The sequence below is a fragment of the Schistocerca cancellata genome, chromosome 9 (assembly GCF_023864275.1).
Source record: "Schistocerca cancellata isolate TAMUIC-IGC-003103 chromosome 9, iqSchCanc2.1, whole genome shotgun sequence".
NCBI lineage: Eukaryota > Metazoa > Arthropoda > Insecta > Orthoptera > Acrididae > Schistocerca > Schistocerca cancellata.
This window is the reverse complement of record NC_064634.1, coordinates 401,297,120-401,316,195: the sequence shown is the minus strand read 5'-3', so window position 1 is coordinate 401,316,195 and position 19,076 is coordinate 401,297,120. Positions and strand designations below refer to the sequence as shown.

General features: G+C 38.7%; 1 protein-coding gene across 1 annotated transcript in view; it reads left to right on the top strand.

Moving 5' to 3' along the window:
- Positions 1 to 19,076, top strand: part of LOC126100693 (vacuolar protein sorting-associated protein 53 homolog) — a 183,231-nt gene that overhangs the window by 56,628 nt on the left and 107,527 nt on the right. Inside the window, exon 7 of the mRNA XM_049911309.1 lies at positions 7,358 to 7,523. Coding sequence (XP_049767266.1) covers positions 7,358 to 7,523 — 166 coding nt within the window. The remainder of the gene's footprint in view (positions 1 to 7,357; positions 7,524 to 19,076) is intronic.

The following is a 19,076-nucleotide window of genomic DNA, read 5'->3' as shown; positions in this document are numbered from 1 at the left end:
CATGTGGCAGTTGACCTGTCAGACTGAATGCTTTTTTTTAAATAGTCATATACACAAAAGCAGCAACAAATCAACAACTCAACCAATTACTAAAGATAACAGAAGTATTCAGCAATGATATAAATATGGCTTTTGGAACAGACAAATGTAAGAAAAATAGCATAGTCAAGGGAAAACACACTAAACAAGAAGATTACATATTGGATAACAACAGTGACTGCATAGAAGCGATGGAAAAAACAGATGCCTATAAATATCTAGGATACAGACAAACAATAGGAATAGATAATACAAATATTAAAGAAGAACTAAAAGAAAAATATAGACAAAGACTAACAAAAATACTGAAAACGGAATTGACAGCAAGAAACAAGACAAAAGCTATAAATACTGATGCTATACCAATATTGACCTACTCATTTGGAGTAGTGACATGGAGTAACACAGACCTAGAAGCACTCAATACACTTACATGATCACAATGCCACAAATATAGAATACATCACATACATTCAGCAACAGAAAGATTCACATTAGGCAGAAAGGAAGGAGGAAGGGGATTTATCGACATAAAAAACCTACGTTATGGACAGGTAGACAATTTAAGAAAATTCTTCATAGAATGAGCAGAAACTAGCAAAATACACAAAGCAATCACTCGTATAAATACATCGGCTACACCATTGCAATTTCATAATCACTTCTACAACCCTTTAGATCACATAACATCAACAGATATGAAGAAAGTAAATAGGAAAAAGAAAACACTACATGACAAGCACCCGTATCATCTAACACAGCCACACATTGATCAAGACGCATCCAACACATGGCTAAGAAAAGGCAATATATACAGTGAGACGGAAGGATTCATGATTGCAATACAGGATCAAACAATAAACACCAGATATTACAGCAAGCATATTATTAAAGATCCCAATACCACAACAGATAAATGCAGACTTTGCAAATAACAAATAGAAACAGTAGATCACATCACAAGCGGATGTACAATACTAGCAAATACAGAATACCCCAGAAGACATGACAATGTAGCAAAAATAATACATCAACAACTTGCCATACAACATAAACTAATAAAACAACACGTTCCCACATACAAGTGTGTACCACAAAATGTACTGGAGAATGATGAATACAAATAATACTGGAACAGAACCATTATAACAGATAAAACAACACCACATAACAAACCTGTCGTCATACTCACCAATAAAAAGAAGAAATTAACACAACTAATCGAAATATCCATACCCAATACAACAAATATACAGAAGAAAACAGGAGAAAAAATTGAAAAATACATCCAGCTGGCTGAGGAAGTCAAGGACATGTGGCATCAGGATAAAGTTGACATTATACCAATTACACTATCAACTACAGGAGTCATACCACACAATATCCACCAGTACATCAACACAATACAGCTACATCCAAACATATACATATAACTACAGAAATCTGTAATTATTGACACATGTTCAATTACCCGAAAGTTCCTAAATGCAATGTAACATATACTGTACAGTTAAAAGGAAGTCACGCTTGATCAAGGTCCGCATCACTTTCCATTTTTAATCAGACATAACGTCTGAGAAAGGAAAGAAATAATAATAATAATAATAAGAGGTCAACCAAATCAGTTGAGCCATTCTCAAGTGATGATCTTTCATAACTGATTTAATTTTCAACTTTTCTGGTGGATTTTCCAAGAATTTTCTTTCATACAAACCTTGTCCTGACAATAAAGAACACAACAAAAGAAAAATCCACCAAATCGGTCAAGACATTCTCAGGTGGTGATCTTTCGTAGATGTGGCAATTGATTTTTGTTTGTATAGATATGGCACTCCAGTAGGTATATAAAAGCATGCTCGTATTCAATGCAACTTTTTGTCAAATTTTGAAAACAATCGATGACAAACGTTCACATATAAAAGATTTTTAACAAATGAACATTTCCATTTTTATTTATGTAGATAATAGCATAATCACCATTTTTGGTACCAGTTCCACTTTGTGTATACACGATATGAGTGGTAATTGTTTATTTAATAGTTTAATGGGTACAATGACAAAGCAGTTTCTATCATTAATGACCTGCATTTTCCTGAACTTTTCTTATTGTCTATTTAAAAAAAAAAGTGCCAATACACTCCGTATGAAAGCCTGAGTACACGGACTTTCCTGACTGGCCTCAACTTGCTTATTTCATCCTTCATGCGAGCTGAAATAGTGTTGCACAAATAATTCTTGCCAAGACCCTTGAGATAAATTTCTTTAATTAGAACTAAAACATGTGGTTCATGGTGTGGGTTCCTGTAGTCATGTCCTAGTTCATGAACCACGGGCAACGTATGAGTGGCCAAGTAAGTGGTCCCGACAGTCGGGATACCAGTTACTTTGGAATAAGGCTGGGCATCTCGGACATATTCTGAGTCGTGGTCACCTTTGTGCTCATACGGCAAAGACTACCAAATCCACCAGTTAGTCCCTCAGCCGTTAGGGGTAAAACCCAATGGGACTCGGAGCAAGTAAGGCTAGCAACCTGCTTCCCTGGTACTTTAAATATGATGCTGGCAACAATCAGAGCAAAATGCCTCGGACCTTTGGAGGTGACGGAGTCCCACCCCTAACTGACAAACCAGGGACTCCTAAGATACGACTTGGCAAACAAATGGTAATGAGATGGGGAGCTATTAATATCAATGGGGGCTACTCTGGGAAGAAGGTAGAGCTGGCAGAGGCTGCAAGTAAGATGGGGCTGGACGTTTTAGCTGTTAGTGACATTCGGGTAAGGGGTGAGAAAGAAGAGGAAGTGGGAGAATACAAGGTCTACCTGTCAGGAGTCAAAGCAGGAATAGCACAATGGGATGTAGGGCTTTACATCAGGAAAGAAATGGAACCCAGCGTAGTTGCAATAAGGTATGTAAACGAACGACTGATGTGGATAGATTTGACAGTGTCTAGCAAGAAAATTAGGATTGTGTCAGTATATTCGCATTGTGAAGGGACAGATCAAGATAAGATGGATAGTTTTTATGAGGCACTCAGTGATGTAGTTGTTAGAGTAAAGGACAAGGACAGTGTTCTGCTCATGGGTGATTTTAACGCCAGGATTGGAAATCGAACAGAAGGGTATGAAAAGGTTATGGGTAAATTTGGAGAGGATATGGAGGCCAACAGGAACGGGAAACAACTCTTGGATTTCTGTGCCAGTATGGGCTTAGTAATCACAAACTCCTTTTTTAAACATAAGAACATTCACCGGTATACCTGGGAAAGCAGGGGAACCAGATCTGTCATTGACTATATAATAACAGATCAGGAATTCAGGAAGGCTGTGAGGGACACACGTGTATTCAGGGGATTCTTTGATGACACTGATCATTATTTAATCTGCAGTGAAATTGGGATTGTGAGGCCGAAAGTGCAGGAGGTCAGGTCCATATGTAGGAGGATAAGAGTGGAGAAACTTCAGGATAAGGAAATCAGGCACAAGTACATAACAGCGATCTCAGAAAGGTACCAGTTAGTTGAATGTAGTCAATTACAGTCATTGGAAAAGGAATGGACAAGGTACAGGGACACAGTACTAGAAGTGGCTAAAGAATGTCTTGGAACAGTAGTGTGTAAAAGTAGGTTGAAGCAAGCAGCTTGGTGGAATGATACAGTCAAGGCAGCCTGTAAAAGGAAAAAGAAGGCGTATCAAAAATGGCTACATACCAGAACCCAGGTAGACAGAGAAAGTTATGTTGAAGAAAGAAACAAAGCCAAACAGATAATTGCAGCATCCAAGAAGAAATCATGGGAAGACTTTGGAAACAGGTTGGAGACTATGGGTCAAGCTGCTGGAAAACCATTCTGGAGTGTATTAGCAGTCTTCGAAAGGGAGGTAAGAAGGAAATGACAAGTATTTTGGACAGGTCAGGAAAACTACTGGTGAATCCTGTGGATGCCTTGGGCAGATGGAGGGAATATTTTGAAGAGTTGCTCAATGTAGGTGAAAATGCGATCAGTAATGTTTCAGATTTCAAGGTACAATGGGATAGGAATGATGATGGAAATAGGATCACATTTGAGGAAGTGGAAAAAATGGTCAATAGATTGCAGTGCAATAAAGCGGCTGGGGTGGATGAAATTAAGTCGGAACTCATCAAATACAGTGGAATGTCAGGTCTTAAATGGCTACACAGGATAATTGAAATGGCCTGGGAGTCGGGACAGGTTCCATCAGACTGGACAAAAGCAGTAATCACACCAATCTTTAAACATGGAAACAGAAAAGATTGTAACAACTACAGGGGTATCTCTTTAATCAGCGTTGTGGGTAAAATCTTCTCAGGTACTGTTGAAAGGAAAGTGCGAGTATTAGTTGAGGACCAATTGGATGAAAATCAGTGTGGGTTTAGGCCTCTTAGAGGTTGTCAGGACCAGATCTTTAGCTTACGGCAAATAATGGAGAAGTGTTACGAGTGGAACAGGGAATTGTATCTATGCTTTATAGATCTAGAAAAGGCATATGACCGGGTTCCTAGGAGGAAGTTATTGTCTGTTCTACAAGATTATGGAATAGGAGGCAAACTTTTGCAAGCAATTAAAGGTCTTTACATGGATAGTCAGGCAGCAGTTAGAGTTGACGGTAAATTGAGTTCATGGTTCAGAGTAGTTTCAGGGGTAAGACAAGGCTGCAACCTGTCTCCACTGTTGTTCATATTATTTATGGATCATATGTTGAAAACAATAAACTGGCTGGGTGAGATTAAGATATGTGAACACAAGATAAGCAGTCTTGCATATGCGGATGACTTAGTTGTGATGGCAGATTCGATTGAAAGTTTGCAAAGTAATATTTCAGAGCTAGATCAGAAATGTAAGGACTATGGTATGAAGATTAGCATCTCCAAAACGAAAGTAATGTCAGTGGGAAAGAAATATAAACGGATTGAGTGCCAAATAGGAGGAACAAAGTTAGATCAGGTGGACGGTTTCAAGTACTTAGGATGCATATTCTCACAGGATGGCAACATAGTGAAAGAACTGGAAGCGAGGTGTAGCAAAGCTAATGCAGTGAGCGCTCAGCTACGATCTACTCTCTTCTGCAAGAAGGAAGTCAGTACCAAGACTAAGTTATCTGAGCACCGTTCAATCTTTCGACCAACTTTGTTGTATGGGAGCGAAAGCTGGGTGGATTCAGGTTACCTTATCAACAAGGTTGAGGTTACGGATATGAAAGTAGCTAGGATGATTGCAGGTACTAGTAGATGGGAACAATGGCAGGAGGGTGTCCACAATGAGGAAATCAAAGAAAAACTGGGAATGAACTCTATAGATGTAGCAGTCAGGGCGAACAGGCTTAGATGGTGGGGTCATGTTACACGCATGGGAGAAGCAAGGCTACCCAAGAGACTCATGGATTCAGCAGTAGAGGGTAGGAGGAGTCGGGGCAGACCGAGGAGAAGGTACCTGGATTCGGTTAAGAATGATTTTGAAGTAATAGGTTTAACATCAGAAGAGGCACCAATGTTAGCACTGAATAGGGGATCATGGAGGAACTGTATAAGGGGGGCTATGCTCCAGACTGAACGCTGAAAGGCATAATCAGTCTTAAATGATGATGATGATGATGATGATGATGATAATGATGAGAACTAAAACATCACGACCATTTAGTGACTTCACACCAGTAGATTTGAGCATGTTCCTTAGTTCAAATAAACGAGCACCAGTTGCCACAAGATCACATGCTGTCATGTCTGTTTCAAGGTCTGCTTGGAAGCAGTATGATGGTCATTGTTGTCACGTAGCAGAATCACTTTTCTTCTTGGTGTCTGACATGTTTTGAAATTCAGCAAGTGTGAAATTCAGCTGTTCTTTGTTTCCTTTGGTTATTCTGGCTTTTTTTGTCCTTAATAGCCCAAAATGCCTCAACAGAACTTGCAAAGGTTGGTACATGAACTGCTATCTTAGAGGCATCTGTTGATATATTTTCCTGGGAATATCGCATCCACATTTCCCTTTTCCTTTTCATTATTTTCATATACTGTCAGATATACTTCCACAGCCTTAACATAAATTATTTAATAATGATTATTAATATGAAAATCCTTGGCAGATAAAAACTGCGTACCGAACGAGGACTCAAATGTGGGAATTTTGCCCTTCCTGAGAAGTACTTAGTTGCTTGAGCTATCCTATCATGACACACAACCCACTGTCACAGTTTTACATCCACCATTATCTTGTTTCTACCTCCCAAACTTTACAGTAGTTTTCCTACATATTTTGCAGGACTAGTACTTCTGGAAGAAGTGACATGGCGGAGGTGTGGATTAACCACAGCCTGGAGGATTGTTTCCAGAAGGAATTTTCACTCTGCAGCTAGTGTGTGCTGATTGAAACTTTCTGGGAGATTAAAACTATGTGCCATACTGGATATTCGAACCTGGGATCTTTGCATTTTGTGGGCAACTGCTCAATCAACTGGGCTATCCAAGCACGGCTCATGACCTGCTCTCACAACTATACTTCCACCAATGCCTACATACATTATGGTACTAGTACTCGTGGTAGAAAGAATATTTATAAATCAGTGTACACTCTGCTGCACAGTGAAGATCCATTCTGGAAACATCCCCTATGCTGTAGCTAAGCTATGTCTTCACAGTATCCTCTCTTACAGGAGTACTAGTCCTGCAAGGTATGCAAGAGAACTTCTGTGAAGTTTTGAAGCTAGGATATGAGGTACTGGCAGAGCTAAAGATGTGAGGGTGGGTCATGAGTCATGCTTCGGTAGCTCAGTCAGTTGAGCACTTGTCCACAAATGGTAAAAGTCCCAAGTTCAAGTCCCAATCTGGCACACAGTTTTAATCTCCCATGAAGTTCCAAATCAGTGCCTACTCCTCTGCAGAGTGAAAATTAATGCTGGAAACAACCTCCCACTCTGTGGTTAAGCCATGTCTCCGCATTATCCATTCTTCCAGGAATACAAGTCCTGCGAAGTATGCAGGAGAACTTTTGTGAACTTTGGAAGGTAGGAGATGAGGTGAAGGTAAAAGGAAAGCTGTGGGGTCAGGTTGTGAGCTGTGCTTGGATAGCTCTGTGGGTTGAGCACTTGGCCAAAAAAGGCAGATGCTCATGTCCTGGCTAGGCACACAGTTTTAATCTTCCAAGAAGTTTCAGATCAGTGCACACTTCACTTCAGAGTGAAAATTTGTCCAGATTGTTAACATAAATGTATGTCAACTGACCATTTTACTACTTCTTCCTTTTGTGTATTTAGATTTGAAAATTGTTAAAAGAAAATGCAAGTAATATTTTTCCCCCTCTGTTACAGAGATGAGCTTTCAAAGTTGATGCATAAACGCAAAACAGAAATTGATGTGAAGCTGCTTTTATTTGTAATACAAAAAACAGCAAATTTTGAAAGTCTTCTTGCAAGAAGGTTTACTGGTATCACATTAGAGGAGACTGATAGGCCAACTGAGAGAAGATTGTCGGAGGTTTGTAACACCCCCACTCCCTCGTTTTCTCCTTTTTTTGTTTACATTGTATTGTAGACTAAGATGTCTGTTAATCTGCCTGTCGTGCTGTGATACAGAGATGGTGTCAAGCTTCGCCAGTACACTGTGATAGCTGTCTAGAAGTGCCTTGCAATTCCTATTTTTACTTCCTGTATCAGAAACTTGTGAACCCTGGTGTGTGTTTGTGTGCTGGCTGAAAGACTTGAAACATGTTGGATTTTCTTTCAAAACAGTGGGTTTGACCTGCTGCTAGTTTTCTGAATTTTATGTACGTGTATTTTGTAAGTATTGTTTCATCCCAACATATTGAAGCATAGGCACCAAGAGCTAATGAATTACCTGATCAGATCATGAGAGGTTATTTGTCTGAGTATGGGTAACCAAAACCCAAGAGCAGTTTTTATAGATAGTAATGGTAACCATATATGAGCAATTAAAAAGATTTCTAGCCTGATAAGTGATGTCAGGATAGGGAAAGAAGTACTTATGTATAGTGGAATGATGGAGCAAATGTTGGAATAATCGAAAAAATATATCTAGAAAATGTACAGTGAGACTGTGTGAACCATATGGGAAGATAGTTAGAAAAGAGAAAGCAAAATGATTAAGTGAAATGATGCTGACTATAGTAGGAAACAACGTTAGTAGGAAAGTTTTACAAGAAGTGCTTACCAGAGGCAGAGAGAGAGAGAAAACTCCATCATTAACATTGTTAACCATACTAAGAATATTGCAATGAATGAAGCAGATACTAAATAACTATGTACAGTTTACTTTAACTGACAGTTGTGTGCAGTTAGGACACAGTATATACCTGATAACACGGTTGCAAAAGCAAGAAGTCGTCTAAAGGGAGATAAATGTTGTTGGATATACTGTAAACTTTATAATGTAAGTCTTCTTCCAGCTGTTGAATTAACAGAAGTGATCAAACCAATAGTAATTATTTCTTGTTTCTTGAGTTTCGCATTGGCACTTGGCCGAACGTGGAGATAATTACAAATGGAAAACACTTTTCATGTCTGTAACACTTTGTGTATGAGTTGTTTCTCAGCTTCCTATTCAATTATCAGTTACCAACTGACTGTTATCACGACAGTTAAAACAGGCATAGGACAGACGTAGGTATTAACTATTAGTTAAAAATTGCAGATAGAAGGTTTTAATCAAGTTAAGTTACTACATTTTAGGAAGTGAAGCTGACTATATAGTTGTGTAGTTCCCTTATCTATCTATAGATGATGTTGTAGATGGTAAATTATACTTTATTGTTCAAATACAGTCTATAGAGAACCAATACTATTGCAGTAGGCTGCACCTTCTGTCGGCCAGCTTGAAGTTGGAATTCGAGTTGACAGTAGAAAATTGCAGAACAATACAAAGGCCGATCCAGAGGAAAAATCAAACTAGTAGACAAGCTTCTGTAGTTGTGGGGCATAGCACAGTATAACCAAATTGCTGGTGGTGGTTGGTGGTGGAACAGACAGGGATTACTGATGGGTTGTTGATCTGTAACAATTCACTGGTGACTGACGTGCTGTTTTTCTGATATAATACAAGACAGACAGCACTGCCACACTGTGGTGGTCTTCAGTAAACTGTTGTGTGCCTAATCAGTGAATCCAGAGGATACAGCATCTATCCCTTCCACCCTCAAATTGGGTGCATATGAGTGTAAACAATCCAATTTGTGCCTGCTTCAGCAGGGAGGTTAATGTCAGGGCATAGTATCCAGTGACAGCTCTATTATTGACCTCCATGGAGAATGGCTAGGGCAACAGGATGTTGACATTGATCTGTTACTAAGAGTGATGAGGTTGCGAACAAGTGCTTGGGAGTAGTAGAAAGTGTATATATCAGTGTTGTTGGAGATGGCAGTGGTAGACAACTGTCTTGGTTAGTAAAAGAAGTATACAATGCTGGAGCAAAATGAGGAAATAACAGATCACGTATCTTGAAGAATGGTAAGCCATTGGGATCTAATAAGAGACTTAACTTACTAAATAAGGAAATAATGTCAGGAGAAGGCTAAGAAAGGGACAGTGGTCATTTCTGTTCATATGAGGTTACCTGAAATACCATGAAATGTAGGAATCTTTGCACATACACCTTCCAAACTTCAGTGTTCTCATCAAAAGTAGGAAAGACATCAGGTTGTGACGCTGCTAGCTGCTAAATTCTAAGCGAGCCATAGGAATACCTGGTTCCTTTTTTTTTTTTTTTTTTTTTTTTTTTTTTTTTTTTTTTTTTTTTTTTTTTTTTTTTTTTTCCCATCCTATTGTGATGGCTGATGATGAAGAAGGTTTAGCAGATCAGTAGCGACAGACACTAAAGTTGTTTGAATTTCCTCTGTTGTGCATGTGCAACCTACACTTTACTTTCATTGCTCGGCCAAAGTCACATATGTTTTAAGAGGATAAATATTGTCACATAAGGCAAACTTAAAAACTCCGAAGAGGTTTGTCAGGCAGGAGTGGCTAAGCTGTTCAAATGACTATCCAGAAGAGATGTCTGAATCATTGACAACCAGCAGTAACTGTGATCTGTAACAAGAAATTTAGATGTTGCCTGTTTTCTAATAGCTCGTCAGTCTACCATGACTTGTTAGTGACAAGAATTATATCCATGTCTGCAGTGCCAAACTGCTAGGCTGATACTTGACCAGTCCACCAACCCTTGGGCAGACCATTGGTTGGTGCCTCATCACTTGATCCATAGGATACAATGAGAGCTACTGGTGGATGTAATTTTTAGAGAATGATGCAGGGTCTGCACTAGTCCATTTAGAAGTATTCTGGCATTCCATACTAAATGCTTCTTGATTTTAAATTTTTTCAATATTGTCAACTTTTTCATAAGTGTACAGCTTATATTTAGATCCAAATTATGCAAACTCCAAATGAAAATTCTGTAATGCAAGATCTTGAATCTCACAGCTGATTATTATTCATAGTAACTGTGTACATGCCTAATCTATAAATTATTATTAAATTGTTCTTCAGTTTCATCCATTTAATGGATAAATATTGCAGATACAACTTTGTCTAAGGAAAGATTGAATGTGGAAGAAGAAAATGGCCGTAAAATGAAACAGAGCCATTTAGTAAACTTCATCCTTATCATATATTAGGTACAATGAATAGTCCATAAACATGGTGGAACCACCTTCCCCACACCCCCTCCCAAGCTGAAAAATGATTTGTGGAACTGGATGCTTAGCATAATGAAGGTATTACAAGTGGTACATTTGTAGTGTAGAGCACTTTGCTATCATACACCACAATTGTGAAAATTTGCAGCTCCATCAAGGAATCATCACATATTAATAAAATTTGTTCCGCATAAAAGTTACATTGATAATAATACAGAATTAAAAATATAGAGAAATAAAACAATATTAGATCCTGAAACTAGTATTTAGCAAGACCACTGTATGAAGTGATAAAAGGCCATGGCATTAAACTGAACAGAATTGGACTGTATTCACAGGAATATCTTTGCATCATGAGAGATTATTGAAGTGCCAAGTTGCTGTGTTTATCCAGTAAGAACATTTGGGTGGATTGTTATTCCTGGGAAGAAACAGTACTTGATATGCAGAGAAGGATATGCTCCTTGTGTGTCAAGTGTTGTTTGTGGATCAGTCGAGATTTACTGCAGCATCCAACAACAACCTAGACTATGATGCTAGGCATCTGTCCTGTGTTGCCATGGGTATAACACACACTACTTTATTGACAGAGGTAATAAACACATGGAGGTAGTACTAACCACTACAGTATTTCACAAGTGCTACTATAATCCAAACTCACTGGAAAAAGAGTTGTTGCCGGTTGACACACACTCATCTGCATTGAGAAGTCCATTGAAATGAGACATTTTTTGGTGAAGTATCAAAAATATTTTTTGCAAAGGAAAATGTTTGTTCAGTTTTACAACAAACCCTTGTTGACTCTGAGGAAAGACAATGGAACACGTGTTGTCATTTTCCAACATTTGACAAAGTTCTGTGGTCCTTTACTGCTCTGAGAATGCTGTCCCATGTCATCCTGTTCTGATGTCACATGGTGCATCATACCAACTGCATTTTCACACTATTGTAAGTCACACACTTGTGAAGGTAGGCCATTCACCTCTTCTCAAGCCTTTGTAATTTCATTTAAATTTCACTTTAGAGGAGACATGATGTAGTGATCTTGGATCAGAGTTTTAAATAACCAACAGCTGTTGATTCACAACTGTCAGCTTTGCTCTGCAGTCCTTTCATGCTAATGTACCACAGCTGTTCAGTTGAGATGCTTGGACTAAGCACATACTTTCATTCTCTGATTTTAAATATATATGTATTCTACCCTTTTTAAATTTCTTGCAAGTTTAGTATCCTTTATATATTCCCCTGTTCACTTGTGTTAGCCATACGAAATCTTGCAGCTTTCCTGTTAGTGAATTTACATTCCTATAGAACAAACTGAACAACACACAGTCAAATAGCTTGTGCCACACCTACATGTATTTGGATCATTACTAACATCAGTACTTTTAATAAAACTGTGAGTAAGCTGATGACATGAAATAGATTATTTGAGTTGTATTGTAAATTTTAACTCATATTTAACAGTGCAAAAAGAATCATTGTAGTGGGCAATGGTGAGACTGTTCATGTGTGAATAACCTGACCAATGTTGGTTATCCAGTATCATACAAAAAGACAATTTGAAGGTGAGTATAGTATTCGGAACCCTTTTCTGATATCTCCAGTCAGAGAGTACAAACTGGACAGAAAGATACTGAGTAGTTTTTCTGCAAAGACTTCCCCAAGAAGGTCCAAGGCCAAGCAACACCCCAAAATCGGTAGAACTATTTATTTTTATTGTTGCATGATTATCTTGGAAAATGAAGCTTTGTGTAGGCTGTAAAACAAGTATACACTGATACCAGATTTCAGACAGGTTATGAAATGAAGGAAAATATGGTGAATAAATAAAATATAAACCCAATGTAGAACTTCCTCACCCCTAATATCACCAGGAGGGATGAACAAGCTGATAGTCAGTAAATAGAATTACCCATGACACAACATTCTTCTCCTCTGTAACCCCCTTCCCCTACTCCTGAGCCTGTCTAGCTTGCAATGGGGCAAGAGTTGAATGCAGCTAGAGCCTGTTGCAGTTTCTTGTTTCACTACTAATGGGTGAGAAACTGTTTTTGTTGTCGTGTTCTTTATAGATTGTGCTTTCCATAATAGCTTGATAGTTGAGTGGCTGTGACAGAAGTCCGTGAGTTGCATATGTAAGTGTGCACACTTTGGTCAAGGCTAACCTTTCTTACCTTATTCATTGTCAGGGTGTATACGACCTGGGAGATCCGGGAAAAACCCGTGAATTTTTTCACCTGGGAGAAAACCGGGAAAAACCCGGGATATTTTTAGAATTCCGGGAATTTTTCATTGTTTTAGTTTTCAGTTAAGTTTTTGTATTTTTGACTGGTAAGAACTGATACTCTAACAAAGAATAGTGCTGTATCCCGCTAATGCTGAATAATACTTCAACAATAAAACGTAAACAAGAGAAAAAAATGAAAATGACTTAACTGCAAAGGAAATGCGCCATATACAACAACGACACACAGTGTTCATGCAAGCGTCTCCCAATCGAAAATGTGTCATAGGCTTTAGGAAGACCATGTAGTGCTTCGTAACAACAAATTGCCTCCAGTGAGAATGAAGTCGCAACTGTTTACATTTGATTTGTTCTAGCACTTACGCACGGGCTCATGCGCATGCGCACTTGAGTCACGTTTGAGTAGTAGATTCTCCCGCTTCTGGCAACAGGAATGTGGCTGTTGGCTGTGCAAGCAATCGCAGCAAGCAGCTAGACGCTACCGGGAAAAGGGGGCGCCAAATTCATATTCTTGAGGAAAACAACTTGTTTCACAAAGCACCTAGCATCCAGCACACGTTTGCCTATCGATTATTCATATAATTTTGAAACGCTTCCCTGTTGGTTTTTGAACACTTTTTAACACATTTTAAGTTGATTTCTGAATTAATCATAAGTTGACTTCTGAATACATGCATAGTGTACGTGTTGTCTCTGTCAGGAGAATCCTCGTTGCATCTAGAAGCAAACTTTCCGCAGACAAAAGGGGACGGGACTAGCTGAGGGAGTAAAGCCCAACGGATGAATGCCAATCGCTGTCTGATTATGTGGTTGATTGGGTTTGCGAATGATCAACATTGTTATAATTACAAGCGAAATCCATAGATTCAGACTACCAGAGTGGAAATAAACGACTGACAGGAACAACAGGTGAGAAAGATTACGTATTATCTTCTCGGTGTATCCAAGAAAATGAAATTTTGACAAAGTTTTTGGCCAGATCGCTACACTAGTAAGGACCAGTAGTACAGTCCCCGGCTAGCAACCGCGTAAGTTCTATTCTGGAAGTAACGCGGAAAACGTGTTGTTCGAACACATAATAACACCTAACCAGAGTGATTCTGGCAGGATTAGTGAAGTTAATCAGCGAACAAATTTTGACAATGGCAGCAATAGCTACAGAATTGGTGATGACAAGATTGTTTGTTAGAACGAGGAAGAAGAAGAAACGGGGACTTCACACAAATTACGGAAGAATAAGACGATTCCAAATTTATGTAAAAATTTCGTAATACTGCTTTTCGATTTCATGCTTGAGAAGCTGGTGCGTATGAATGAAATGTCAAACTATTTCCTAACATAAAGCTTTTTGCTTGTAGTAGGCCTAATAGGCATTTGATATTGGTACTTATTGGATTATATCCTGTTGTGTTATAAAAATGGCCATTTGTGGGAAAACAGTCTCGTTTATTTGGTTTGTTACAAAATTGCTGCCATATTAGAAAGGCCTATTTTGTTTTATCTAGCAGACAGTGACAAAATAGACGTAATCAGATCGAGAAACCACACATTTATTATTTGTATTAACAGCTTTCTCAGTATTAGATAATGACATTTGGATTTTTCATGTAGCAACAGTTTTGACGAACTTTGATGAGGTAATAGATTCTTTCGCAGAAAGGAAAGCACACCTTGTAAAGCTGTAGCAAGATTAGAGAGAAAAAGTGCTAGGAGCTAAGGTTTGAAGAAATGTGTAATTTCTTGCTTATCTCTTGTCAGTATTGGTTTTATATATTCTATATTTAATTTTATGTCACACAAAACAGCAAATTATTAGCTATTAGGCAATAAAGAATTCAGATTTTCTGAGGAGTTCTTGTTCTCTCGATTACAAGTAATCCCATCCGCAATTAATTGTGAGATTTTTTTTAAAGAGGGGGCAGGCTGTCAAACCGGCCGACTGGGAGCTGGAGAGGCACCACAGGACATTTCAATTTCCACCTCCTGAATATAGTTTGGTCGTGCTGTAGAAAAATGCTTTATGAAGAGGCGTGGCACTGCACTTTGGCATACTTAAGACCAAATAATATGTCTTACATTTCCTCGAATACATATGTTTTATGTTTCAGACTTTTCAGAAAGATGTGCGCTACAAGATGAAAATATTTTAAAAATTCGATTTTTTAAAATATTGACCCGGTTCGCAAATGTAGATCCGGGGCTGATGCGCAGAGCAGTCTGAGCTAGAGTGCGTAGTCTCCATGTGACCCGTGTTTACATTTAGAGATCTTCCTGTTTCCCCTTCGTTTACTCTCACATCAAATGAAAACGAAACGGATATCTGCGGCTAGAAGCTATCAAGTGAATTAAAATACATTCACATAATTACGCAAGGCTGAAATATGTCATTAGTTTCAGATTTCATTTTATTTCTACCTTTTTGACAGTCAAGCATTAATCGCCTTGCGGAACAATGAAGTTAGTTTTGTCTGTTCGCTAAAGAAATTAGGCTTTTGTTAACCTTTTCCGCAGAGGCAGTCAGTGTGTTTGAAACGAAATGTTTAATTCCACAGTACTGGTTAGTTTCAACTGTGCGCTGCATTTCAAGTGCACGTTTTCATTTTATAGCACGTGTTGCATTATGCCATAATAAAGACCCAAACATGATATAATACAGTACTGGTGCTCCAAGAAAATTTATATCCCGAAAACCACATTGAAAAGCTTAATATCAGGTCGAGGTCTATTTTATTGAGAATCTGGACATTCGAATCTGTACTTTAAGTATGCACTTTAAATGTGCACGTTTTAATATGGTAAACGAAATTCCAATGCTCTTGCAGTATCCTCTGATGTCTTGTTTCTTTTATGACATAATGTATGATCTTTCAATGTTTTACACGTACGTACATACGAGCTTCCTACGTCATGATATCTACCCAAGCGCGGTGTCGCCTGTTATCTGCGCTCTCTGGCAACTGCTGAAACGAACCTATTTCTAACGGTTCGCTGGAAAATATTGCGAATGGTGGTTTGTAAACCGTTACTTTCAAAGTAAATATCATTTTACATTAGTTGAGCTATGTGCAAGAATGTACCATGAATTTATTAAACCACATAGCGTTTGACTCTCATTTAAAAACCAACTCTTTGATGACGAGCCATTTAGAAGAATTTCGAACCCTGAAGATCAGACATTTATGTCACTGTTAAAAAAATTTTCTGGCTCATTTGTGTGATATATGTTAAAGTATAACATGCGCAAAAAAGATCAACACTATATGCGAAAGCTTAGCTTCTCTTGCAGTTTGAGACAAATATTATATGTGAAAGCTTTTCTTTTCTTGTAGCAACACTATTTATATTAATTTAAACTATTAACTTTCCCTGTTCGCGTGTTCGTGCTACTTAAAGTGATGTTGCTGTTGGCTGACTGTATCTCGTGTCCTATGCTCTGAATATCCGCTGTCATCAGCTGGCGAGATCACGTGACATTAGCTACGAACGGCTTACATGACCGCATCGAAATATCGATTTCAATGATTCGGAAAGTAACATGCGGTGTTTGGTGGAATTCCAATGTGTGCTGTCGTCATACGAAAATACGCAGCGTACACGTTGCTGCACATCAAAGATATTTCCAAAACGTGTCTTTTTCCATGAGTTTCGCTTTCTAAAGTGCCGGAAAATTGTACGGCCGTGTATAAAACCATAACCATTCAAAGGATTGATAAGGAAAATATACTGTCACCCGGGAGAAAGTGTATTTTTAACCGGGAAATCTGGGAAAAATCCGGGAATTTTTTTTCCTTGTCCACGTATACACCCTGATTGTGGAATTTTCATGTAAATCCGCACAGTAACAACTCAATGAAAGACTATGCTGACAAAGTTGTAAGAACTCTCTTATACAGAACCATGGTGCACAAACAAACTTTTCAGCAATCTTTGTACTACTGGCTCGCAGCTCACATTGCTCTAATCATATCTGATCAGGTACCATACTTTAAATATCAAATAATGAATTGTATTTTGTTTTCATTTGGACATCTATTTAATACACTCAAAGAAATTAATGTTTACATACGCTGATGAGCCAAAACATTATGACCATCTGCTTAGTTGCATGTTGGCTGACCTTTGGAGTGTATACAGTAGTGAATCTGCTTGTATTGATTTGACAAGTCCTTGTTAAATTTCTGTAAATTTGTGGCACTAGAGTCCGCAGCTCGTGGTCGTGCGGTAGCGTTCTCGCTTCCCACGCCCGGGTTCCCGGGTTCGATTCCCGGCGGGGTCAGGAATTTTCTCTGCCTCGTGATGACTGGGTGTTGTGTGCTGTCCTTAGGTTAGTTAGGTTTAAGTAGTTCTAAGTTCTAGGGGACTGATGACCATAGATGTTAAGTCCCATAGTGCTCAGAGCCATTTGAACCAACCATTTTTTGTGGCACTAGAGGTCTATGCACAGATCACACAACTCACATAAACTATGGGCAGGTGAGTTGTGGGTGTGGAGATGATACCCAGGGGGGGGGGGGGGGGGGTATCAGATTTGGTCCATCAAGTTCAGATCTGGAAAATTTGGTGGCCATGATATCATTTTTATTTGACTGTCGTGCTCATCAAGCAGTACTTTGTCATTATATGGACAGTTAGCTTGCTAAAATTCCATCACTGTCAGGGAAGACATCAAGCACGAAGGCATTCAGATGGTGTGGAATAGTCCATAGCTGTCATGATGCCTACAATTATTACCATAGGTCCCACAGAAAACCCGATGTCCACGGTGTGGTGCATGTTTCAAGCAGACATTAACGTGGATAACGGAAATCTAGACATGAAAGTCGCACTGATGTAAAGAGAAATGTGACTAATCCAAACAGGTGAGGATATTTCCATTTATCCAGGGTCCAATCTCTGTCCTGCTTTACAGAGACAGCAAGTGACCAAACTACATATTCTGTGATAAGGTGTGGATGTCCAACACCTTCTTGCCAACTCTCTATAGAAGCTCATGACAATAGCATGCGAACAACTGATCAGCTTCACTATTTCCAAGATGAATATTCCCAAATGCCAGCCTATAACAATGTGCCCTTTGTCAATGAAGCTCTCTATTTGCAGCCCGTATCATCGCTAGAATGAATCTCCATATGTCTCTGCTTCATTTACAAGATGTGACCTTCATTTACGAGGTGTGATCAAAACGTAATAATTACTTTTTTTAATTTTGAGGGGTTTTTTATAACTGATTTTCAATTTTATTTACCTTGTTGATAGATATGTTTACATTTTCAGTTGTTTTGAATATTTAGCATACTGTGAGAGTCGAAAAGGTTATACCTGTTTTCAAGTACTCGGTGAATTTTTACTTTCAAAAAAGATGGATCAAAGAATTTGCTTTAAATTTTGCCTGAAAAATGGAATAAAGTCCAGCACTGCATTTGAAATGTTGACTGTGGCCTGAGGCAAATCTACTATGAGTAAGACAAAAGTTCACAAGCAGTATAAATGTTTCAAAGCGGGTCGAGAAGACATTGAAGATGAAGCTGCCCTGGATGCTCTGATGACAATGTGGGAGAAGTAAAGAAAACTGTTCTGGAAAATCACGGAATCCCCATTGAAGATGTCATTGATGATGCCAGCATCGTGTGGCTCGTAACAAGCTATTTTTTTTTTTTTTTTTTTTTATGTTTTTGGCATGTCAACATGTAGCAGCAAAGTTTATTCTGAAATTGTTGTATTTCAACCAAACATGATGTCATGTAGCCGTCACACGGGAATTGCTGAATGAAGTCGACAATGATCCAGAACTTCTAAACAAGGTTATAACGGGTGACAATATATGGGTATACAGGCATGACGTCGAAACCAGAGCCCAATCATCCCGATGAAAACTGCCCGAAGAGCCAAGACCGATAAAAATTCAGCAAATTCGATCAGGTGAAGATTTTTCTCACTCGTTTCTTCGATAATGATGGGTAGTGCATCTAGAGTTCCTGCCTTAAGTCATTCGGTCAATGAGGAATACTCTACCTGGAAGTTATATGCTGTTTGCATCTAGCAGTCCTAAAAAGAAGACCAGAATTTTGGCAAAACTGCTCATGGAAATTGCATCACAATAATGCTCGTAGCCACTGCTCAATATTTGCTTGTG